This window comes from Micropterus salmoides, unplaced genomic scaffold (genome assembly GCF_014851395.1).
Source record: "Micropterus salmoides isolate LMB-PRFRI ecotype aquatic unplaced genomic scaffold, ASM1485139v1 Ms_hic_scaffold_18, whole genome shotgun sequence".
In the NCBI taxonomy this organism is placed as follows: Eukaryota; Metazoa; Chordata; class Actinopteri; order Centrarchiformes; family Centrarchidae; genus Micropterus; species Micropterus salmoides.
This window is the reverse complement of record NW_024040928.1, coordinates 14,089,283-14,112,885: the sequence shown is the minus strand read 5'-3', so window position 1 is coordinate 14,112,885 and position 23,603 is coordinate 14,089,283. Positions and strand designations below refer to the sequence as shown.

The window sequence follows — 23,603 nt, the reverse complement described above, 5'->3', positions numbered from 1 at the left end:
GCCTCTACAGAATTGGTCACTGTGTGCTCACACAGATGCTTCAAATCAGTCATATAAGGATGGTCAGATTCAATATAATGACTTATTCTAGATTCTAGATAATAACCACTAGGGGGATGAAAACAATCTCATATTTTCCGGCTAAGCGGTTTTATGTTTGATGAGAAATTGTTTCAACAACTTACTCTTTTAGCTGAAAGATTGTGTGTTATTTTTTTTACATTTTCAACAATTTCTGTAGAATGTTCCCTTCACACAAACGCAGCTTACATTACATTCATTGTTGTTTTGTAAGTGTCGTGGCAGCAGGATGGTCACCTTGTGGCCAATGGAGAATTTAGTGCTCGTTTTTATGGTGCCAGGAGAACGCCCATATAACTTATTCACACTCCTCACATATCATTGACTGTGCTTCATTAACAGAGGTTTACATTACAATTTATCAAAGGAGTTGCCACATTTGGTTGACTGTAAGGCAGATTTGTTTTGTGGCTACCTCCCAAAGGTAATCATCTCAAGGCATCATGTCATCTCATAAAAAATTTGACAACAGTGGACGTCACTTTTTCCTATACTGCTATTGATACAATGAAGCTAAAGTGGAGCGCAGGAACCAAACTGGGATGAAACTCAACCTTGGCTTCAGCTGTGACTCATGGCCCGCTGTGACTGCTGTTCTGACTGGACCCCCAAACCCAATAAAACACGCCCATCGTGCAGTTGCTTCCTTGTTTCTCTGTATCCCTCTCTTTCTCTCTTTTCTTTTTTTTTCTCCAAAAAGGAGCCATTGACATTCGGTGTAAAATAGAGGCAGGGTGGGGTGGGGGCTGAATAGAGGAACGGCAGGGGTGTAGGGTGTCTCGAGCCCAGTGTGAACAGCTGAGAGGTGTGATTTCACAGGCTGGCTCCCCCTGTCAGGGCCCTGATTGGGCCGGACAGGAGGCGCAGGAGAGGCCCGGGCTTCTAAAGGACACCAACAGGTGGGAGGCCGCTTTGGAGGGGGGTGCTCCTGGCGGGATAGAAAAGGCCGGTCTGCAAGGCCTGTAGTGTGCACAATCCACCAGCCAGATTGGGAGGAGGATGGTTGATTGCAGGATAGCTGAGGTGAAGAGAGGAGAGGGGCAGGATGAAGTTGGAGAATGGTTCTCGGGAAGCAGAGGGATAGTTTGAGTTTTGGTGGAAAGGGCAGCGCCAAGGACAAGGAGTAAGGTTGGTCTGAGAGATAGAAAGTGTTTTTGGTCACAGAACTCCTTTTTTAAATCTCTGCCTTTTGACAGTTGTGTAGGTAGCTTTTCTTTTGTGTTGGTTTATGTAGATGGTTAATATTTGACACCAACAAATGGGCTTTACAGTGACACCTATTTTTTGTTGAGTCCTTTAGATTCAGATGTTGTAGACTTTCAGCACTTCTAGTTTCCTTGCCTTGCAGCACCATGTGAGTGAAATCAGGTGTCAAACCAGTTGTTAGTGGTTTTCCATTTATAATAGGCACAGCACACCGTGGCACAGCCTGACACCTCCGTCAGGTGAGGGGAAACTGAGGTGTGATTCAGGAAGGAATCAGGAAATTTGGCGACCTGTGTCTCTCAGAGGAGCAATCCCAGTCCAATCAAAGTAGTATGGGCCAGTCTTTTCTAATGGCCATTTGGTCCGCAGCAGGTTGACACACCGCTGGTTAGATGTTTAAAGGAAGTCACCACAAGGCAGTGTAGGAGAGGCTGGCTGAACCCAGTGTGTCCTCAAGCTCCACTCCAGCTACTCACCACAAGAAACCCACAAGAGGAGACGCATTCAATAAAGGTGAGTAACAAATATTTTCAGTGCATTCAAGCTGAATTTTAAAAATATTATTTATGATATTAAAGCAGCTTTATAAAGGAGGATTTTTACACATCTGCTGGGATCAAAATGACTTTGCATGGTATAATGTTTAGGAAAGAGCACAGATTGTGACCTCAATCTGCCGGAAGTCCGAATATTCCTTGCTATTAAACACAAGGGAATTCAGCATCACATTGGCACTACCTATCAAAAAGATGCATGAGCTGGTAGTTAGCAATATTACTCTTAGATTCTGTAATCCTTAATATCAGGGACAAACAGTGTAGATAGTATTTTTTCTTTTAGTGTTGGAAGGACCAACCTTTTGTTCATATTACAAGACAACTGTTGGAAAATTAGCCTTTATATAAAACAAGTTTTTACTCAAAATTTGCCCCTATCAAACAAAACTTTGAATTTCTAACAAGTCTGCGGCGCAGATAATCAAAGCCAACGACACGTGTTTCTTTAGCCCCATCCCTCTTCGCTCTGTCACAGTTAACCATTGTTAAGCCAGGTTGTTCCTGCTACTCTGCAACTGTGACTATGAAAGGGTGCCTTGTGTCCGAGGAGCGGTGAATCCAGTTGTTGCCCCTTGTGAGGACATGCTTCCTTATATCCCCATATTAATACACCACTTATGGAATGTAAGGAAGTGTGTGGTTTCAAGGGTGCTTGAGCTCCAGCCGCACTGGGAAGAAAAGACATGGCTGATTTTATCTTTCATTTAAAAGTGATAAAAGACGGAGCTTCCTTCACCACGATTGTCTGAGTGTGCCTTTGTCTGTTTCATGAGATGGGAGGGGGATGACATGTTCACAATTGCGTGTGTGTGTGTGCGTGTGTGTGTGTGTGTGTGTGGCAGGACAACAGGTGAAGGGCCTGTTCCCTCTCCTTCACCTCAGACACGTGTACAGTTAGCATTACTCCCAGGGACGCTGATCGGGTCTCAGGGACTTCTTGAAAAATTCCTGCCCTGCCCCAACGGCTGACAGTCAAGGGGGATTGACAGACCACAGCTGTCACCCATTTTAGCAACCACAGGACTCTCAAAAAAGGAAGAGCGGAGGGAGGGCAGGGATGTGGAGCTGTCACTGAGGGTGAAGGGTCGCTCTCGTAGGCTGGGTTTGGGAGGAAATAGGACGATGTCACTGGCTGTCAGGATTCCCAAACTTCTAAATAGAAACTATCTGCTTGGTAACATGGAGATACTTCTTGTAACTATGCAGGGTATGTCAGTAGTAACTCAGTGATGATCCTCTTTTTCTCTCTGTGTGTTTCAGTGTTTCATCAGGTAAGGCTGAAGAGGACATGACGGCCTGACTGCTTGCAGATGATGTCCACCTCCTATTTCCGCTCTTTCTCTTCTCTCATTCCCTTCTTTTTCTATTTCCTCTACCCCTGTAACCTTCCCCTCTCAGCCCCCGCTCACTGCATGCACCGGTCCTGCTCTCTCTCGCTCTGCCTCTTGCAGCTGAAGCAACACGCCTTGCTGTGGCTGGTCAAACGGAACCAAGTCAGGTGTTTCTGTGAGGTTTGGTCCCCTTCAACCAGCTACTGCGCCGTGAATTCAGTCAGCAGACCCCAGCGTGGAAACAAAGACACAGAGGCGTTGTGGTGTATGCTGCATACTTTAGTGGAGGTGGTAGTTTATTGACAATGATAGATGATGTATTTTCTTTAGTAGTTTGGTGTTTGTTGTTTGCTGTGTGACAATGGATGTCAATAAAAGGTTTCTGACAACATTCAGTGGTAGATTTAAATGTCTAAAATGTAAAGAAAATTTAAAGGACGTATTGCTAGAGTCAGATTTCCTTCTACAATCCCGTTTGAAACGGTTTGAAAGGGTAGCGTTTTTCTAGTTTTTGATTAGACACACAATGGAAGTGTATGACTGACCTAGTTTTTTGCACCCAAGTATTATTCTGAACAGTATAATGAGTAGTCATTATGGATAGTTAGTCTGATGATAACATTTTTCATTGCACTACCAAAAGCTCAATTACCAGGTGATTCAAAGAGTATGCACAATACCACTTTCAGCGAAAAACACCTCCACCAAAAGTCTAACTTGTCTAACTGTTGAGGGAGATGAGACTGTAATAAAAATTAGATTATGATGAGTTTTGCCCACCCTATAGATGTAGTCAGTCTTTGTCATATGTCTTTCAGTATACTAAAATTATATATATATTCTTACCATTTCCTACATTTTTGTTGTAAACAAACCAACAAACAAACCAAATATTAAAATAGTTTAGTAAGGAGAACACGCTACCCTGTACGTAGGATAAGCGGTTGGCGATGGATGGATGGATGAATGGATAGTAAGGAGAACTATTTAGTTATAAATGTTTAGTCTCATAATAGTGTTTCTTCCTCTTATCTATTAGGTTGCTTATTTATTGTACATCATGGTGACAAGATCTATCTAAAGTTAGACTACAGTCCAGAGTCTTACAGTGCACCCTGAGTCTATAGGCCAGAGGATTCAGAACTGTGGACAGCATGCACGAGTCCTTCAATAATAATGATTATAATGAGAGATGTTTTGTGTTTTTGGTGATGTAATGTACAAGAGGTATTTCTGAAGGCCAACCAGACAGTCTGGAGGTCTCCATTTAAAGAAATTGTCCTGTTATTATTAAAGTCCCGGGTTTGACACTCATATTTCACACACATTTCCATCACCCATGCACACGTTCACTCATTATGAAGTGGGTAATGAGGTAAAAAATGTAAATTAAAAAGAGAGTATTTAAAATGGGTTACGCTTCCAAGTGTTACTTCTTTGACGTAATAAACTGCATATTCTGTCGTTTGTACATTATATGGTTGAGTAGACTAACTTTCAAAATGGTAATTATAACAGTACAGAACTAATGATTGCATATTTAGTATGGACCATGTGTATGACATCACAAACACTTGCCAAATTTAAATCTCTAAGCTGAAGGGGTGCTTGTAGTTACAAAACATTCAGTTCGTAAGGCTTCAATTAACAATCAGAGCTACAGAGGTTCAGGGGAAATCTATTTGAAAACTACAATGATCCACTGTAGATGGTTTTATAAATGTAACCTCTATACAAAGTGCCGCGCAGTGCATGAATTTACTGATAAACTAAGATTATAGGTTGTGTAGATAGCTATAATGTGTGCACAGACACCCTCTATAAATAAAATGAATAAGAGAATAAGGTATTCATGTACATGAGAAAAGTGACTTTGGTGAGCAGGAGGCTGTTATGAAAGTGTGTAGAATGATCCCAGGCTGAGATATAATATAAGATGTAAACCATCAACCAAATCAAATCAACCATCTACAACAAAATAATTAATTCAGCACAAATTGGATAAAAGCTAATTAAATCAAATCCCTGCAAGTGTGGATATTTCGTGTCACTGTTGGTGGGGACAATGAAAACATCTCCCAGCAGGAGACCTTTAGAAATAAAGTCTCTGATGGGTCTGAAAAAGATAGGGAGCAGACCAAATCACTGCAAGACATTTGAGGGGGGAAGACATCTTTCAAAACCCCGCATCAACTGTTGACGGACAACAGTGGATATATTTAATTGTTTTGATCAAAATTATTGCTAGGGACAATTAAGTAGTTGCTGGGTATTGGTACCATCCCTATTAAATTCTATGGCCTTCAATTTGATTACACTACAGTACAGAACACTACAGTTTTTCCTCCTTGGAGCAGGAAATGGTGTTTAAAAACACCATGTTAACATGGCCACCTTGAGACAACCCTGCATACAATAATTGCAAGAAAGAAAATACTTCCCTACTCAGCCCATCATGTATGAAGTGAGGTGAAGAAGTAAAATTAATTGATTACGATATAATATTGATAAATATTGGTATGGTTACTGGTTCAGAAAAAAATGCATGGTCTCTTCACCTTCTGGATAGGAATGAGAACCTGTTGCCTAGAGGATGTGGGGTGGCCTGCAGGCTAAGGTGGCTTTCAGGGTAGGCCAGTGAGAAGGTTTTTTTGTTGCACCTTGAACTGATTTTGTGATATGATTTAATGCTGCTGCTACACTTTCTCTTTCCCTCCATCTCCTGTTGTGAAAAGTAATTTACTGCATCCGCCCAAACCCACTGGCTACTTATCATACAGGCTTAGCCCAATTCCTGATATTTTAATTGCGATTGTAATTTTTATTTAATAGAACAGTTATTATGCCTAATACATGTTTTGTCTATGCCTATTCTTTTACTGGATGCGGACATTAAAAATCACCTACTGGCTGTCCAGGTTATTGAACTACAACCAAACACCATTTGGTGTACAGGTGATACCTGCACTACATCTTTCCACAAGGGGGCGACATACATTTGCCTGGGTGGTAGATTCTGCAGCTGCAGAGGAAGCGAAGCAGCATCGTAAACATGGCTGACAGTGGAGAGACAGGTGAGTTCGGGAGTGTGTAACAGCTGGACTTTATTACTGTTTCCAGCTATTTTGAATACTTTGCTGTGGTCACAGCAACAACATGTCTTGCACTTATAGTTCATGTTTTGTGGCCTTTGGGTTTGGCTTGTAGCGAGGTTAATTTCCTTATGCTAGTGCTGCTAACGTTAGCATTACAAGCAAGTCAACGGCACCATTGCGCCGGGCTAGACAGTGTAGCGTTAGTTTAACGGCAGACATCGCGATGTTATTGCATCATCTTTTCGATTCGTTTTATTAAATTTAGAGAGCAATTAAAAAGGCCTGTTTTAAGTTCCCCCTGTGCTGACTGACTGTCCTGACGGGTGTCGTTAGCATGATGCAAACCTAGCAAGTGTCATGTAGTCAGCCAACAGCGTCACCAAAACTGAAGGACTAACTGCTAAATAAAAGCTGGCCCTGTCATTAAAGCCCCTTATAAAAAAAAAGGAACAGACGTATGTGATTAAACTGATGTAATCATATAATCATCCGATGGTTGTTTTACAGATGGACATAGCAAGAAAGGTGACGTTCAACGAGCAAAGGTCAGAAAGTTCTTGAATTGTGTCACAGTCTAATATAAGACTACATAGTTGACTTCATTGTAATGTTTTCGTTGGACGCCCTTTCTCCACATATTTGCTTGACAGAGTGAAGGCAAGGAGCTGACCAAAGAGGAGAAGCAACGGCTGAGGAAAGAGAAGAAACAGCAGAAGAAAAGCAAAGAGAAAAGAGATGACAAGGCTTCACAGGAAAGTGAGAAAGAGAAGAAGCCTGTCAGTTCAGCTTCTCCAGCTTCCCAGCCCCCAACACAACCCACAACACAGAAAGGTGTCACATAAAGCACATTTGTATTTATTTCTCACTTGGCAGATTACTGTGCAGTGAGCATCAAATGCTTGCTGCTGACAGCGAGTTACAGATTATTTTTGTCAAAGAAATGTTCTTTCTAACTAGCATCCGTTACTGTGTGCTGTTTCTCCCCCAGTTCCTTCAGCAGTGCCTGCTCCAGTTTCTATACCTGCATCAGAAACTCAGCCTGCTAAGAGTAAAGCAGAGTTGAAGGCTGAGCGGAGAGCTCGGCAAGAGGCTGACAGGGCCTCCAAGCAGGGCAAGAAGGGAGATGTGGGACAGCAGGCCGCCACGGGCAAACCTAAAGCACCTCCTAGTGAGCTGCAGCCAGGTACTGTAGTAGCCTGGGGGTCAGCATAAATAGTGAAAATCATCATATAGACAATCTGAATTATACATTATATACCGTGCAGAAAGTCACACCTTTATATACTTGCGTTTTCAGTGGTGAAGAGGCTCCCAGAACATGTCCAGGTGGACAACCCGGAGGTTTTAAAGAAACTGGCAAAGAAATTGGAAAGACAACAGGTTAGCTACTTTATGTGTCGTCTCTAAAAACCTTGAATCATGAAAGCATGCTTTGTCTGATTCAGGACAGCTTGCCTTGACATAATACAATGCCAATTAAATTTTATATGTTAGCATTGGGTTAAATTTTGAGCACAGTAACAATAAATGCACTGAAATAAGAAAATATGTATGTAAGGAACAGATACAGTGACTCAAAGCATGTTGATGTCTTATTGGTAAATGACTAAAATTAATAAGGAATGGCCTGGATCTTGGTTGTTTGATCAGGCACTTGTTGCAAATAATGTGTTACAGTATAACGTATCCTCTGTCATCACTCATTGTCCAATTATGGGTATAGAGACAGTTCTCAAAATGTCACTAACAATTCTAAAAGTGAAAAAAAAAATGGCAGGGTGTCCTGTCAGTCATTGCAACCTCCCATAACCATGAGTCATAACCGCATGTGATTGTACCTAACATTTCTTTCAGACACCAGGGTACAATGCGGCTGCGCAGGTCAAGGTCTGACTTTCTTAAATGTGTGTGCGACTGACATCTGTCTAGTTTGGTTGTGTTTGCTTACCTGTAATTGTTATCGTCCTCCCAATGCCACTCGTTCGTTGAAAAGTTGGGCATGCAAACATATTATTTGGGCCATGGAGACACAGGTTGGTACGTCAGCGGGATGTGTTTGTTTGAGAAGTTGGTAGCATGTTCTTTTTTGTTCTTTGTGTTTACCCACAACACAGATGTTGCTGTGCAGGTTTATAGTTTCACTCCATACTGTATTTACAACAAAGTCATACACAAGAAATGTTTTCTTTGCTGCCAAAATTAAACAAGACTGTGTGAGTTTTATTTGAGAGTAGCCTTTCATTAGTATATAGTAACCTTTGTTTGTCCCTGTGGTACACTGAATTTTACTCACAGACTTAGCCATCTTTTAAATTATGCCCAGGCTGTTCTGTGACTGTGGGATCTCAGTTTTACCCTTTGAATCACTGGGGATTTATGGCAGTGGACTTTAATCTGCTTCATTTCAGATCCCACTCCGGTTAGACTACGGCTACAAAGTCAGCCTGTTTTCTCATCTCCACCAGTACAGTCGCAACGCCCCTCTAACACAGCAACTCGGGTAAACTGACAATATATCATTTAGTACAGTAGGTCTGAGAAGAGTTTGATTTATGTAGTAGCAATAATTTGTTATCTTATATCTTAAATCTCACTTATTGTTACTGAGTGTTTTTGTCTGTTACAGCATTCCCTCCACAGTGATTCATCCTGCTATTGTTCGACTGGGTCTCCAGTATTCACAGGGCATTGTGGCAGGATCCAATGCTCGCTCGGTCGCGCTGCTGCATGCCTTCAAACAGGTAGAGAGCAGACTACTTAGTCTGAGTGCTTTACCATTTGTGTTTCCTCTCTCTCCAGTATTTAGACACAGCAACAAAAACGCATTAGTTTGATTCTGTTTGTAATAAAGTACAATGAAAGAGTCCTAATAGCCTTAAATGTTCTTTCAATGTTACTGTTTTAAAAAAAAATTAACTCTGAAACTGTGGGTTGTATTTAAACTGCAATAACAATTAGTGAGACTTTTGGCACCTAACTGCTTCGACACCATTCAATGTAGAACCGTTGTTCAAACCTCAAAAAACTCAGCTCATTGATGACATTATGTTTGTATCTTTCATGCTTTACACAGGGTGTGGTTAAGTTGTTAAAAGCCTTTAATATTCTCTTACTCCCACAATTTTCTCTCTTCATATGTCCTTTTTTTTATGAAAAAATAGAAAAATGTGTCCCAAAATAGAAATGTCAATGGCTATTTTTTTTTCTTTACACACGCATTGCTTGGAAGGCTTAGACCTCAGCTGATGGTTTACACACTTAAACGACACATCAACTCCTACTCCGTACAGTTCATATAAAGCCTAGATCACACCACACAATTTTTAGCCCGATTTGCTGCTCAGCGGTCAATCTGCGGTCGGCAGTTGTTATGTGTGAACTACTTAACGCCGCATCAAAACGGCTCCCCAACACATCACTGCCACATCGCCGACATATGCCAGATATCTAGCATGCCAAAGATCTGGAAGAGTCGGCAGACTCGACATCCACATCCAGCCAATGAGAGCAGGCAGCTACTTTTTCACCGCAAAACACTTTTTACTCCCCTCCAGCTCTCTCTGTAGCTCAGACGAACCCGGCTACCTGCATGTGCTAATCCATTCTGTCATCCATATTTTTGTCTTTATAATCGGTATCTTTTTAATAACAAACAACAGCTGTTTCATGTGTATGTTCGCGTCAATTCCCGTTTCACAATTCACATGTGTTTTCTTGGCAAAATCTGGTTTGGAGACCAGCGGTGGGTGACAGAGCCGCTGTCAGTGTAGTGTGTGACCCCCTGTCATCGATCAGTCATGTAGTGTGAACGCCACAGCGACTTCAAGACTCCTGTCACAAGACAGCATGTTGTGTAGTGTGAACAGCACGGCCATCGGCCGACGCTGAAAGTCGTGTAGTCTGCACAAGGCTTTATAGTTTACACTATAACTCTTATAACACCTTTTATTGCTTACACTATATTTTGCCCCCTTCATACCTTTCCTTATTATTTCAACTCTTCGTACTCATTCAGCTTGTCCTTCATACTAAGTTAAGCCAGCAATGCAGTTTATCTCCCAGCCATTTATCAAGTGATAAAGCTTAGCATCGGCTTTTTAGCAGACAGCAATCCCACTGCAGTGTCTTCAGAAATTGCATTCTGTAGTATGAGGATGACATGATTTTATTTTAGACACCAGACAGATATAAAGTACACCAACTAAAAGCAATGTTTTTTTTCTCCTCAGGTAATAAGGGACTATACTACACCTCCAAATGAGGAGCTATCTAGAGACTTGGTCAACAAGCTGAAACCTTATATCAGGTACAAAAATGATTACAATTTTGGCCTGGATCATCACTAATATAGTTTTACTGAGTCCTAATGATCAATTTTAAAGTTTAACACATAAATTGATTCCTTTTGTCTTATTTTTCTTGCAGTTTTTTGAATCAATGTCGCCCTCTCTCAGCCAGCATGGGTAATGCAATCAAATACATCAAGAAAGAGATCTCCAATATTCCTAGTCAGTGCAAAGAAGAAGAGGTATTGTCACAATTGTTTTTCTCATAATTTAACCTGAGGGTCATAAACTTACTGTGTTGTAGCTAACACATTCAATAGATACCATAGACTTAATGTTGCTGATTTTCAGTTTTCACCTCTTCCCCCCACGTGCATTCTCTCTTTCTCTGTTTAGGCAAAGAGCAAGCTGCTGAACTGTATCGAGTGCTACATTGATGAGAGGATCAAACTTGCTGCTAAAGCTATTGCCAAGTACTCCATAGAAAAGATCAGTGATGGAGATGTCATCCTAGTTTATGGATGGTAAGCTGACGAGGCAAGGGAAAACAAAAGTTTATATGTCATAACTGGCAACCAAGCATTGCTTAATTGTATAAATGTAAAATGAATGCAACACATAAGTATCCAGACCTAAAATCCTATTTTTAAACGCTTTCTCTTCCGTTTTTCTTGTCTCACCCCTTAAACGCACATATTCTTCTTCAAACATTACCACTTCTCATTTTCATCTCTGTTTTTATCTCCCTCTGTTCAGCTCGTCACTGGTCAACCACATCCTGTGCAAAGCCTTTGAGAAGAGCAGGAAGTTCCGTGTGATCGTTGTGGACAGCAGGCCTCGACTGGAGGGCCGGGAGGCCCTGCGGCGCCTGGTCCAGAGAGGCATCAGCTGCACCTACGTCCTTATCTCGGCCGTGTCTTACATCCTTCCAGAGGTAAACATTCACACATCAGAGCTTAAGTAGAAATGTAAAGGCAAATGTTTGTGTTTTGAGCAAGCTACATTTCGTTTCTTTTTGCGTAAATATGTCATCATAATGCCTTGAACTTTGACCTCACAGGTATCAAAGGTGTTCCTTGGTGCTCATGCGCTGCTGGCCAACGGTTACGTCATGTCTCGTGTGGGGACGTCACAGATAGCTCTGGTGGCCAAAGCCTTTAACGTGCCTGTGCTGGTGTGTTGTGAAACCTACAAGTTTTGTGAAAGGGTGCAGACAGATTCCTTCGTGTCCAATGAACTAGGTATGGGAAAAGCAGCCAGTGGAGTGTTGGATCTGTTGAAGGTGTTTGTTTCTTTAAAGTTACTTGATTTTTGATACTGTCACTTCAAATGCTGCTTTTGCTCAATTTTACCTTCCATTCCTTCTAAACATTTGGTAAAGATGTCAGAATTAGTCAGGATTTATCTTCATCTGTCCTTTCCAGATGACCCCGATGACCTAATTGTGACCCGTAAAGGGAAGACCCAGCTAGAGCACTGGCAGGAAGTGCCTTCACTTGGCCTGCTTAACCTGGTGTATGACGTGACACCACCTGATTTCGTGGATCTAGTCATCACAGACCTGGGAATGATCCCATGCACCTCAGTCCCCGTGGTTCTGCGAGTCAAAAACGTGGACCAGTGAACAACCTGCTCAGCCTGAGCCTAGAGGCTGTTTCAATGGGGGACTTTGTGTGCTCGAATGCTTGCATACAACACAAAATGTTGTGTTTTTAGCATGCAATAAATATATATCTGAAATGGCATAAGCTTTTTAAACAGAGTCCGTGTGTGTTTTTATGGTAGGAATGGATCATTACAGAGATTTGTTTCCCTGGGCTAATTGGGCGAGGAGGGTAGTTTTGTCTTTTCTTTTGATATTGGCAAAAGTTTTCAATAGATGCAGGTTGTGAACTGTTTCTTTACAACAGAACATTTAATTGCTCGTATTTGGAGCAGAACAATTCCCCCGTGGTTCCCAACACGCTTTCACTGTCAACCACAGCATGCAATTTTAAACTAGCCAGAAATGGTTCCCTAATTATTGTGGGACCTGCAGTATTTCCGAGGAATTTTGTGACTCACATAAATTCTTCTGACTAGTTCTTAATGACCTGATCAATTGAACAGGATAAAGAAAATTACCAGGGAGTAAAACATTTTATTTTGGAAAATGAACTCAGTTTATTGCCATGTACACCTAGTCAACACAATACTTGCGTGTTTCAGTCTTCATTCTTTGACTTTTGGGAAGAAGCAACATTTTATTCACAGCTTCACACTGTCTATTTCCCTCTAAAGTAGTCATTTCTTTGTTAATGCAGTAGTTGATTCATTCATTTATCTCCCCATTTTATTTATTACTATGACTGTTTATGACTACTTTTGACACTATCTTTTACACCTATTAAATGACACTTCCAGACATGAGTCCATAAAAGGTGCTCAAATGAACAAATGCTTGTATGTGCATAATGCAAGGTATGTTTTATTTTACATTTTATTAGAACTCTGAATGTCAATGGGAAGGTGCATCAAAACTTCTCGCCCATCAACGTGGGGACATTTTCCAAGTTACCACATGTCACTGATGAATAAAGGACACAATGATGAGGACAAACATTTTTAGCAGATGTGTGTGGAAACATGCAAGCTGTGGTAACAGCAGGTGTCAACTAAGTAACATACTGTAGTTAAACTCAGTGTCTCACTTTTTTAATGTAACCTCTAATACATAAATGTTTATTAAAGCACAAAACTCAGTTAAACTTGGGATTCTGATGGTTCACATTATAATTCACATAGTGAATGTGGGTGGATAAGACACCCACCATGGTGTGGGAGTCCCAAGTAGAATTCCCACTGTGACACATCTACCAATGTGTCCCTGAGCAAGACACTTAACCCCTAGTTGCTCCAGAGGTGCGCAACCTCTGACATGAGTTAATGAAACTGACTTGGTTTTTGCTCTGCATAAAGTACATGTTCAACATTCTGTAAACAATTTTCCAAACTTTACAAATATGCTTAAGGACATGTAGATCCATTGTGTAAACTTCTACCCATGCATGCAGTATGTTTGGCACAGTCAACGAGCAAATCCTCAGAATTTGCTTAAACACAACCTCTTCATTAATATCTCGTGTCAGTCTACTATATTTAAAAATAGAATTAAAGTGTTAATAGTGGTATCATTGCCAGAAATGTTTAAAACATTTAAAACTTGGAGCAACTTGTGTTCAAATAAAATTTTCTCTCTAAAACTGCACTGATGATGTGGTAAAAAGAACCTCACTGGATAAAATATAGCTGCCCCTCAACGGTGTAAAATAAAATAAAACTTACTGTTTAAAAGAAGCCTGGGTTAACATCAGACTTTGTGTCAGCATTTTTCCCTTTTAAGAACAGTCAGTTTCAGCTCCGTACATCATTTCAGATAAAGACGTTGACCGCAGTTCAGCCTCAGAGTGACTTGGCTTTACGTCTCTGGGTGACCCACAGCAGGAGAGAGATCACAACCATAGAAGCACCAAGAGGCCCAAACACCTGAAGAGCTGGGAACTCCCCCTAGTGAGAATGAAAATAAATGCATAACTTTAAATACCCAAAAGATTCAATTGCACCAGTATTTAACTTAAGTAATTAATTACTGACCTCCCGAAGACATTTGTATCCATGATAGTTTTCAGCACAGCTGCACTCAAAGAAGCCGGGGCCATAGGGGGCGCAAAGGGAGTTCTCCGGGCAGTTAATGGCTGGAGATTGTCAAATTATGACATGAACAGATGTCATGTATTACCCGAGGGCTACTGCAGTTTTAGATTTCATGCATGACAATGGAAGATTATCAGATGGGAACTTACACAGCTGTCCGGTCTGATTGCATGTATCTTTCTGGCCCTCACAGAGACGATTTCCTTCTTTGACCTCCACCTTCTCCCAAGAGGTGTTGCCTCCTGGACAAACTATGTCTCGTGGCAAAATCCTATAGAGAAACCAAAATAGAGTTAAAAAGAAATAAAAATAACTTAATTCTCATGAGCAGCTGTCATAGTTTAAGTTTAAGAATACTTACATGTAATTTAACTCAATAAATCCTTGAAAGGCTGTACCACTGATGTTGGCAATGGGGTTGAGTGAGAGGTCTCTGCAAAGCAAAAGTTTATAAAGTAAAAAACCTTTGGAAGGGCAAAGACAAAAAAAACCAAACAATATATATATATATATATATATATATATATATATATTTATATATACACACGTTTATACAAATATACGTTCCTTGTGCTCAAAGCGCTGTAATTATGTACTTGCCAGGGGTTAATTTGCTTTAGCTCTATTTCTTTTTTTCTCTTAAGAGTTGGTGAAGAGTTTTGGTCCTTGCCAGCAGGAGAGATTCAAGTTTTTATTTGCTGCTAGGAAAAGAAACTCACCTAACCTCCTGTTGTCTAAGAATAATCTTATCAACACTAAGATCATTCTGAGGAATTGCCTGCACTGCCTGAGTGCAGCAGTGTTTATTGTGTAGAATGGGCCCATATTATCGTGCATAATCAACATGTACAGTATTGATAGCACAGGTCATCTTTTTTGCCTTAGAAACAACCTCACAGAGTCTCTAAGGCAGTGTTGTTTTAAAGAGTATAAAACTGTATTTACTGTACATACATACATCATTAATGCCGTTGATGCTCCCTGAAGCTCCTCCACGTGAGTTAGTGAACAATTGGACAGATCCAACCTGACACAAACAAAAAGCCATGTTGAAACATTAACAAAGCAAATGTAACATTATTCATTCATTCATTCATTCATACATTAGCACACTTTATTTACACTTATTTATTTTTGTCCCAGTACCATATTTATGTATCTGTTTAAGTATACTGATGTTCTGTACAGAATTAGTAACGTTTACTTTTATAACATCTTGTCATCTACATACCATTTATAACTTGGTGTAATAAAATTAAATTTCTACATTTCCGATTGACCCTGAAGGCAACATTAAAATCCTACCCAATGATGTGTTCATAGTCGCTTGTGTTGCTATTCCTCAAGCAGCAGCGCCCGTCTATCCGACCAGCTGATGAGGAGCAAAACTGGCCCACTGTGGTGCCATTTAGGATTGTACCGCTGCAGAGCTCACATACCTGTTAATACAAATCAGTGCGAAGGAAGTGAAAATGTTATAAACAACAATACAGCCACTATACACACCTTGTTTCTCAAGACTATGCCGATATGTTGTCATTTACTTATTCTGGTAAAGACTCCTGCTATTACATTGCCAAATCTGAGTGAGTCTTACCTTCAGATCAGTCAGTTGATAACTTGCATAAAAACACAGATTAAAGATCACAAAAAGAAGTACAGGTTTCAGCTGGCTGCGCCCAGCTTTCATTTTCTTCGACTCAAATCATGTGATCGTACTGTAGAGGACATGTGACAGGAAACTGGTCCACCACTTTGTCCAGAGGTTTAACCCTAACCATAATTTTGCGCTACACTTACGCATACACTCACTTTGGAGCATTTAATTTAATTTGATCTGCTTGTGTAGTGGATAGAATAAACGACAGTACGTGAACAGCTAATCAAAAGCCTTTGGTTTAATTGAACACATGAATTGAGTGCATTTTTTTTATGTGAACCCTGCCAGCGTTCGAGCATGTTTTCTCAAATTTAACAATATATGTTGCGCAATAAATCCCCACCCGTCAAAGTAGGTTGCAACATAAAATTTCTAAAATCGTTGTCAAAATCTTTTTTTCTTTTCTGACTGTAATGAATTTTCACTGCGCTTTCACTGTCACTTTGGGTTATACCAACTAAAGTGGGGACTTCAAGTTAGACGATTTTATGAGATTCAAAATATAAAGGGAAAAAATGTTTGTGGCATATTTATAAAATTATATTACACATCTATGTCTTTAATTGTAAAATATGTGATGGAAATTATGCATGTGCTCTCTTACTGTTTTTACCCGTCAAGAGTGGAGCAACCCCGGCTAAACATGAGATGGTTCGGCCCAGAAGGTTGTTGCAATGCCTCTTGATGGGCCACTAGATACACTGAACACAGAATGGCTTGACGGCCCTGGTACATCTCCTTTCTCTGCCGTTTATATCACGTTTTATATACGAGTTTCCGCCGTCGCTGTATAGATTCTTCTTCAGTAAATGTTGGAGACAGGAAAAATAAGCCAAACCACAACTAGTGCAACTGTCTCCCCTCATATTTCGAAAGGTTTGCCAACGGCTCTGCGACGCTGTGTTGTTTGCAGGAAACCAACTGCACCTTTTATCCGGTAACTTCATCTGGTTCCGCTAATGTATAGAGTTACCTGTACACGTTGAAACTCACATCTTACAGTAGGTGGTTTTAAGTTATAACAAATTACTTAAAAGTGGGTGCAAGTGATGTTTTAACGCCAACAGTGAAGGTGCAATTACTTAACACTTGCAACATGGCTGCTGCGGGAACGAGAAAAGTTTGACACTGACGTGAGACAAGTTTTTTGCACGGATGCTAGTTGGTACACGAGTTGTTTGCCACATAATAAAGTCGTCAGCAGTCTCCCCCAGACTGGCACAGCTTTCCCCGGACTCACAATCCAGTGGATGAACCGTGTGAGAGCCCCCTCCTCCTCTGTAGTCGCCGCCGACAGTCACTGCAGTGGACTTTGTGGGTAAACTGTGGTGTCTTCTCCATCGTTAACTGCGGTGGTGGTGGCGTTAAAGGACGTTTCGTCGGGCAGCAGGCTGTGTTTCGAGCTTAAAATGCATTTTTCCATACCCGAAACGGAGGTTCGTTCGGGAGAAAATGGATCAACCTATGTGGTGAGCATGATAATGTGTGGGTTTTATTTATTTATTTATTTTGTCTTACCCGCTTTCCCTTAGCTTGTGTTAAATGCTGGCTTCAGCTGGCCACAGGTCGGGCTAATGTCACTGCAGCACGAGTTTCTCTGTTTACTCTTACAAATGATTTGATAGCATGAGCAGTTTTGTGTCATCATAGGGTAAACAATTGCCTGATGCATCACTCTTGTAAATTATTTGATAGCATGAGCAGTTTTGTGCCACCATATGGTACAACTGCCTGATGCAATAAAAGAAAAACTCAGTTAGAGCACAAAATGCTAATTTGTACCACACTGGCAGTTACAGTTTTTCATAGGGATGCCGTCTAGATAGGTCTATAAGCATGATTTTAGAGAGTTAAAACGTGAGAAAGTTGAGTCACCTCCAATACATCCTGCCTAGACCATCTATGGGCTGAATGTGATTCTGAGAGATTGAAAGCATCAACAGCAAAGTAATCCCTGGTCTTCATCATGATTCAACATCACGTTTGGCATGAACTTTAGGCTGCATTGTTCTGTTGGAACCAATTGTCATGTTGTCATTTACTGTCAAAGCCACCTGAAGAGACTTGAGTGTGCCCCGATCTCTGATTCCTTACTTAGGCACAGCAGAGTCCCTTTTGTTTTAAAGGTCTGAGTCAGCACTTAAACACTGTCTGAAGATTTGAGGTTTGCCGCCATGATATCACATTCTCGCTGTTTAGAGAAAAATACAGCCAACACTGTTTTAACTTTATTGTCAAGTCCCCCATTTAACAGTTAAGTATAGCAGTCTTGACAGCACATCAAGAGCAGCAATGATTTGTGGCTGCATCATCTTGCATGGTTGTTCTGCAGCAGACTCCCATAGCCTAACTGTGTGTTTATTTTCTTTGATTCTATTCTGTTTCTCACATCTTGTCTTAAACGCTTTGAATTGCTGTTGAGTTTGGAAGTTGCTATACATGCTCCGTAGTGCTCAGAGAGGCTAATTCATGAAGGTTGGTCAAGGACAGCTGTAGTGAAGCGTCATGGGCTTTAAAAAATTCTAAGCTTCTGATGATGTTTCACACTGTTTTCCTCATAAACCATGTCCACCAGTCACAGACACTTTTAGGATTCCTTGTGCTAATGTGTGGCAGAGGCAGTATTGTTTAAAAAAAAAGATATTGATTTGTCAGAATATAATATATAATATATTGTCCTTGCTTTATGATTTAGACAACAGCACTGGTGTGAATGTGTGTCTGTTAGCGTGCCTGTAAACCAGACTTATCCATGAACACATTACATAGCAGCTTGGTTTCAAGCTTATTTCCTCTCAGTAACAGATAAAAGATGAATAAACACTACAACAACAAATAATCATAGATTAGAATAATAGATCTGTAGTTTTCATTTCAGATGTCTTTTGTATAGAAGAGTGCAGTTACTCATATTCACCAGATGCTTTGAAATAGCATCTGCAACATCTGATTTCCATGTGACATCACACTGGCGGATCTCAGTGTCATTCTCCATCTTGACTTGAAAAAAAACCTTGGAATTAGCTCATTAATATTTGAACATGTCAATGTGTTCACTGTCATTGTTGCCTAAAGTACAAACTTAGCTTATGACATTTAAATGTACTTTTTCTGAAGTATAATATGTGCAGGAATTGGATTTTAATTTAATGTAGTTAATTCCCCACCACATTGTTATGCAACACCTACTCTTGCTGTTGAAAGTCAATATGGTTCTTAATTGAGCATTTCAGGTAAAATCTCTGGCTTGTTTCCACCTGGTTGGACACATTCTTAGGCTGTACTGCAGTGGGAAGTTTAAAGCAAGGTGTTTTCACCTCTCAGCTGGCAGACTGTCATTGCGACCTTCCTGTAACCAGCCCACAGGAAGGGACTTTGCTTGATTATAATGCTGAGAGATGAGCTGTGTACCTTGGAACCAGTAGGCCACAGAATCTGCCGCGTTTGCACGGGGATTTTTAGAATAACAAGGGCGGCAGTTTTCTTTTTTTAAATATGGTGCGATGTGCAAGCACAGACAAATCTGAGCTTTTCAGTGCTCACACTTCCTCTCGTCTGGTACACTTGTATCTTCCTCTCTGGTTCACTTGGTATTTATAGTGTTTTCTTTGAGTGTTTGTGGGTCCGTAAATGACAGATGACAGACTTTGGTGCTACTGCAACTGATGATGACTCATTTACTTTGGATGAGGAACAGGTTAGGACTTATATGATAAAGGTTAATCTTTTATGTTTATAGTTTTGGAAAACATGGGAATCATCCTTAAAAGAATGCCTTTTAGGGGTGGCTGTAAAATAATATCACAATATTTCAGGCATTTCTGTAATAATGATATTGTTGACGATATGACAAAACACTGAAATATTTGTTGTGTAGAACTCAAAATAGCTGTTGTGCTCTCCTTGTTTTTTTGGGGTTTTTTTTTTTTTTGCTAACCTCGCACTCAGCCTGTTGCTTCTGCTTAAATAAGTTTGTTGTATTGCCCCTTTCTGTTATTACAGTCTTGTTGCACTGACTTACGTATTCTGGGTTTTTCCTGCATAGAGGAATTTTTGGCGACCCCAAAGAGGTTCCGATCATACTTACTGTAGTGCGAATCCCCCCTCCCCCCCCAAAGGCCCATGGCTCATTCTGAGCCAGGAAAATCCTGGTATTGCCATGGTACATCTGATCTTTTGTAACCAAACTTCTTTCACACTACTGAAGTTGCTCCCCTTTTTGGAACTAACCTTTTCACCGTGCTTGTTGTTGCTGTGCGGAAAGGTATGACGTCTTTACCGCGACAAGTTGCCATTATCATGATATTGTTGTTTTTATTATATAAAAAATTATACCAATATATCAGGACTGACATCATTTGGCAATATGTATAAATATATAAACTTAGCCAAGGCAAGTTTATTTGTATCTATAGCACATTTCAACAAGACTATTCAAAGTCATTTCCATAAATCTTAAAAGTAACATAGGGCAATCGCAAAAGCCATAGAAATACAATTTAAAAAGAGTCTAATAAAATAAAACAGGAAAGTAACAGTTACAGTTCAGTGTAAGATATTAATCAAAAGCCTCAAATTTGATTTAAAGAGGTGGTATTATGCTCATTTTCAGGTTCAAAATCCTATTTAGGGGTTGTACCAGAACAGATTTACATGGTTCAATTTTCAAGAAACACCATTTTTTTTTTTTCATACTGCACATCGCTGCAGCTCCTCTTTTTACCCTGTGTTGAAGGCTTAATTTTAGCTATGGAGTGATACATCTTGTCGCTGAATGATCTTTGTTGGGAGTTGCACATACATAGTTCCTAGTTAAGGACTACTAGCTAATCAGAAGCAGAAAAGGGCCGGTCAGCTAGAAGCCCGTAAACAGCTTCGATTCTGCTGTAGGCTACATGTTGCTGACCAGCTTGGCAACATGGAGTGGAGCAAGAGTTTCAGAGTGGTGAGTTATTAATCTGTAACAAATATATCTTTCATCCATTAAGTTTTAACTGAGCTCTGTCTCTACATCACAGTAACAACTTTATGTCCATTGACTGCTTAAAGGGTAGCTAGTGTTTAGGAGGGAGAGGAGGTGCGTGCTGCAGCTTAGTGTTTTTCCACTGGTGTTTTTGAAGGCGTGTTGGAGTAGCCGCTTGGCGAGCATTATATGAGGCGCATTTAGCTTTCATCCCTGTGACGTCACAAGGATGAAAAGGAAGCGGCTGGACTACAAACGAGTTATTTTCAAGACTTCAGCCTTGATTTTAAAATAAGTGTTTCTCTTTTTGGGGGGGGGGTTGAAATTCTTAAAATGAGCACCTTTCTTTGAATTCGCCAGACTAAAATTGATGTCATCGTTCATACATCATTGTGTGGCGGAAGGAGCTTAAATATGCACATCGCATGTAGCTGCAGGGCTATAGGAAATAGGCAATGATTAGAAGAACAACGCCTGCACACTGACTCCAAACTACACATTTATTTAAAGGTTCTGTGTATGAGATTCTGAACATTTAATATAGCAGCCAACAACTATTTGCTATGTAAAGATATAGTGGGTAATGGCGTCCTGAGCAGAGAATGTCACCCCACGGTTAGGATCTTACTGTTTTCCAAAATGTTGTCATGTTGCACTTTTAGTCGTTGTATGCTAGTTTGACCCGGAACATTTGTCCCCAAGGATGACCTCGCAGCCTGTTTCGCGGCTGTCGGTGAAGGCATAGAGCCAGACTATTTTGGTGAATTAAGGGTTTCTTTCATTTAAAACAGAGTTGTTGACAGGGGAACGAAAAAAGATGGTTTCGGTTAGTTTTATTTTGTTTCTGTCCAGTTTAAGTGCGGTTTATGATGATCTGCGAGGTGAAATTGCTCCACTGAGATCAAAATGGTCAATATTTAAATACATTTTTGGTTTGGACTTTGTGTGCAGAAAAGAGTAGTAGATCATAGTGGTTATAGTCAAAGGAATTTGCCATGTTGAACTGTCCCTCAGTTGAACTCATCCATTCAAACTCTTTGGTTATTTTTTTGTTTTATCATTCTGCATACTCATTCTTCCTTCCTGCCTGGATACTGCTTACATACACATCTTTCAGTTGATTCATTGGCCTTTGTCCAGGATTCTTAAGCCTTCCTCTTTCCCTCTAGAGGTTTTGGTTTGTACTTAACTTTGTTTTACTATTGATTGGTAGAGTAGGTCCGTAATGGCTTGCGCAACTGCGTGCAATAGTGTGCTCAGGGGTCTTCAAAACTTTTGTTTGTTTTAACAGATGACCCACCATGTTGACTATAAATATTCATTGAGACAGAAGGGGAAGGAGATTAAAGCGCTGAAGGTTTGTGCTTTGACACCCAAATGGGAAATCTCTTCGACAAACATACAGAACACACTCCCTTCTCTCATCCCGGCTGGAGTTGTACACAGGCTGGTGGAGGCTGAGGTTTCTTAGCAAATGAAGCATAATTTTATCCCAGTATGATTTTCCTCAATAACAATATAATAAATGTTCAATAAATGTTTGATTTAATTCCTTTGAATCACAAACAAATTAGTCCTTAATTTTTCTATTAAGGTATTTATTTTGTTGAGGAAAAGGGACTGAAAAAAGAGATTACTTAATTTTTCTCATCCATATTTATTTGTTTTTTTAATTGTGATTTTAATTGTTTTGAATGTTCTACCTCAGATAAATAATAATTTAAACTTGAAAAAAATTAGGATTTCATCTGATTTATCGTGATAATAATATCAAATTATATGAATTTCTTTTATAGTAATAATAACATTTTTGGCCATATGGCCCAGCACTAGTTAAACATTTGTCTCTTGGAAACAACTGACCTAATTCAGTTTTTAGTACATGGTCAGTACTGTAAGTCAGATGCAGTATTCTAAAGAGAAAAAAAAAACGACATTTTGGGAAATATTCTCTCACTTTCTGGCCGAGATTTAGATTGAAACCACAACAGCTAGCCTTTCTCAGTCCTAAGGTAACAAAATCCACTTACCAGCACATCTGAAGCTCACTAATTAACTAATATCTATTTTTGTGTGGAAAAACATTAAATGTGTAGTTTTAAAGCAGTTTACGTGCAAAACTGTTTCTTGGCCCTGTTTGCTGTTTCCCCCATTTCCAGTCTTTGTGTTAATCTGAGCTACCCGTCTCTTGGCTGTAGCTTCATATTTAAATGACTGCTTATTTCCCAAATGTCGAACTAGTCCTTTAAATATAAAACATTTTTAATTTTAACATGGCGAATTGCATTTTCAAACAAAGTTTCCTGTTCTCTACTGCCCCAAAGAGTGGAGTAACGTGTGTTTGGTGCTCGGACAACTTAAGATAATAGAAAAACGTATAATAAAGTAATACAGGGGTTTTGAAAAGAAAGAAATAATGATATTTTTTTTTACATTTATTGTGATAATTATCGATATTGAATGATATGAATTCTTTTATTTTGATAACATTTTTGGCCATATCACGCAACCCTAATCTAGCCTAGTTTTGTTTTTTCATTAAAACAATCATTTAGAAAATCAAAATACTACATTCTCTTGCAGTTCAAGGGTGCTGTTCTGTAATTGAGCCAGTGTTTGGGAAAACTTGAAAGATTTTTTTTCTTTTCCTGAGGGTACAACTAAAGCATCACATTGTTATTTTTGTGGTTTTGCATCGTTGCCAACACTTAATGATCAACTGACACAGAAA

At 40.0% G+C, this 23,603-nt stretch overlaps 3 protein-coding genes and 1 long non-coding RNA gene across 5 annotated transcripts in view; 3 read left to right on the top strand and 1 right to left on the bottom strand.

The window, feature by feature from the left end:
• Positions 1 to 1,026: 1,026 nt before the first annotated feature.
• LOC119909146 lies at positions 1,027 to 4,588 on the top strand. The gene is made up of 2 exons (XR_005445383.1): positions 1,027 to 1,800; positions 3,105 to 4,588. It is a non-coding gene; the product is annotated as an uncharacterized LOC119909146 (long non-coding RNA).
• A 1,568-nt stretch (positions 4,589 to 6,156) lies between these two features.
• On the top strand, positions 6,157 to 12,314 carry eif2b4 (eukaryotic translation initiation factor 2B, subunit 4 delta). Its single transcript, XM_038727166.1, has 13 exons — positions 6,157 to 6,249; positions 6,778 to 6,815; positions 6,921 to 7,101; positions 7,259 to 7,453; positions 7,568 to 7,650; positions 8,679 to 8,770; positions 8,897 to 9,011; positions 10,500 to 10,576; positions 10,696 to 10,798; positions 10,953 to 11,080; positions 11,313 to 11,490; positions 11,617 to 11,797; positions 11,981 to 12,314. The coding sequence occupies exons 1-13, from the start codon at positions 6,228 to 6,230 to the stop codon at positions 12,178 to 12,180; spliced, it is 1,593 nt and encodes a 530-aa protein (XP_038583094.1). The 5' UTR covers positions 6,157 to 6,227; the 3' UTR covers positions 12,181 to 12,314.
• A 682-nt stretch (positions 12,315 to 12,996) lies between these two features.
• Positions 12,997 to 23,603, bottom strand: part of atraid (all-trans retinoic acid-induced differentiation factor) — a 28,592-nt gene continuing 17,985 nt past the window's right edge. Inside the window, exons 1-7 of one of the 2 annotated variants that reach the window (XM_038727168.1) lie at positions 15,847 to 16,000; positions 15,555 to 15,688; positions 15,208 to 15,276; positions 14,611 to 14,682; positions 14,399 to 14,520; positions 14,190 to 14,290; positions 12,997 to 14,102 (exon numbers count right to left, since the gene is read on the bottom strand). In XM_038727168.1, coding sequence (XP_038583096.1) covers positions 13,998 to 14,102; positions 14,190 to 14,290; positions 14,399 to 14,520; positions 14,611 to 14,682; positions 15,208 to 15,276; positions 15,555 to 15,688; positions 15,847 to 15,939 — 696 coding nt within the window. In that variant the 5' untranslated portion in view covers positions 15,940 to 16,000 and the 3' untranslated portion in view covers positions 12,997 to 13,997. Of the gene's footprint in view, positions 14,103 to 14,189; positions 14,291 to 14,398; positions 14,521 to 14,610; positions 14,683 to 15,207; positions 15,277 to 15,554; positions 15,689 to 15,846; positions 16,001 to 23,603 lie in introns of those variants that run through there. The other variant, XM_038727169.1, reaches the window with a different exon arrangement.
• Positions 16,592 to 23,603, top strand: part of snx17 (sorting nexin 17) — a 29,997-nt gene continuing 22,985 nt past the window's right edge. Inside the window, exon 1 of the mRNA XM_038727167.1 lies at positions 16,592 to 17,378. Coding sequence (XP_038583095.1) covers positions 17,319 to 17,378 — 60 coding nt within the window. The 5' untranslated portion in view covers positions 16,592 to 17,318. The remainder of the gene's footprint in view (positions 17,379 to 23,603) is intronic.

What these genes read in the sequence shown, in the direction of transcription:
- eif2b4 (XM_038727166.1), top strand. Translation starts at nt 6,228, where the DNA reads ATGGCTGACAGTGGAGAGACAG. An exon ending in CCTCTAACACAGCAACTCGG is followed by an intron (nt 8,771 to 8,896) that starts GTAAACTGACAA and finishes TGTCTGTTACAG; the next exon opens with CATTCCCTCCACAGTGATTC. An exon ending in GTCATCCTAGTTTATGGATG is followed by an intron (nt 11,081 to 11,312) that starts GTAAGCTGACGA and finishes CCCTCTGTTCAG; the next exon opens with CTCGTCACTGGTCAACCACA.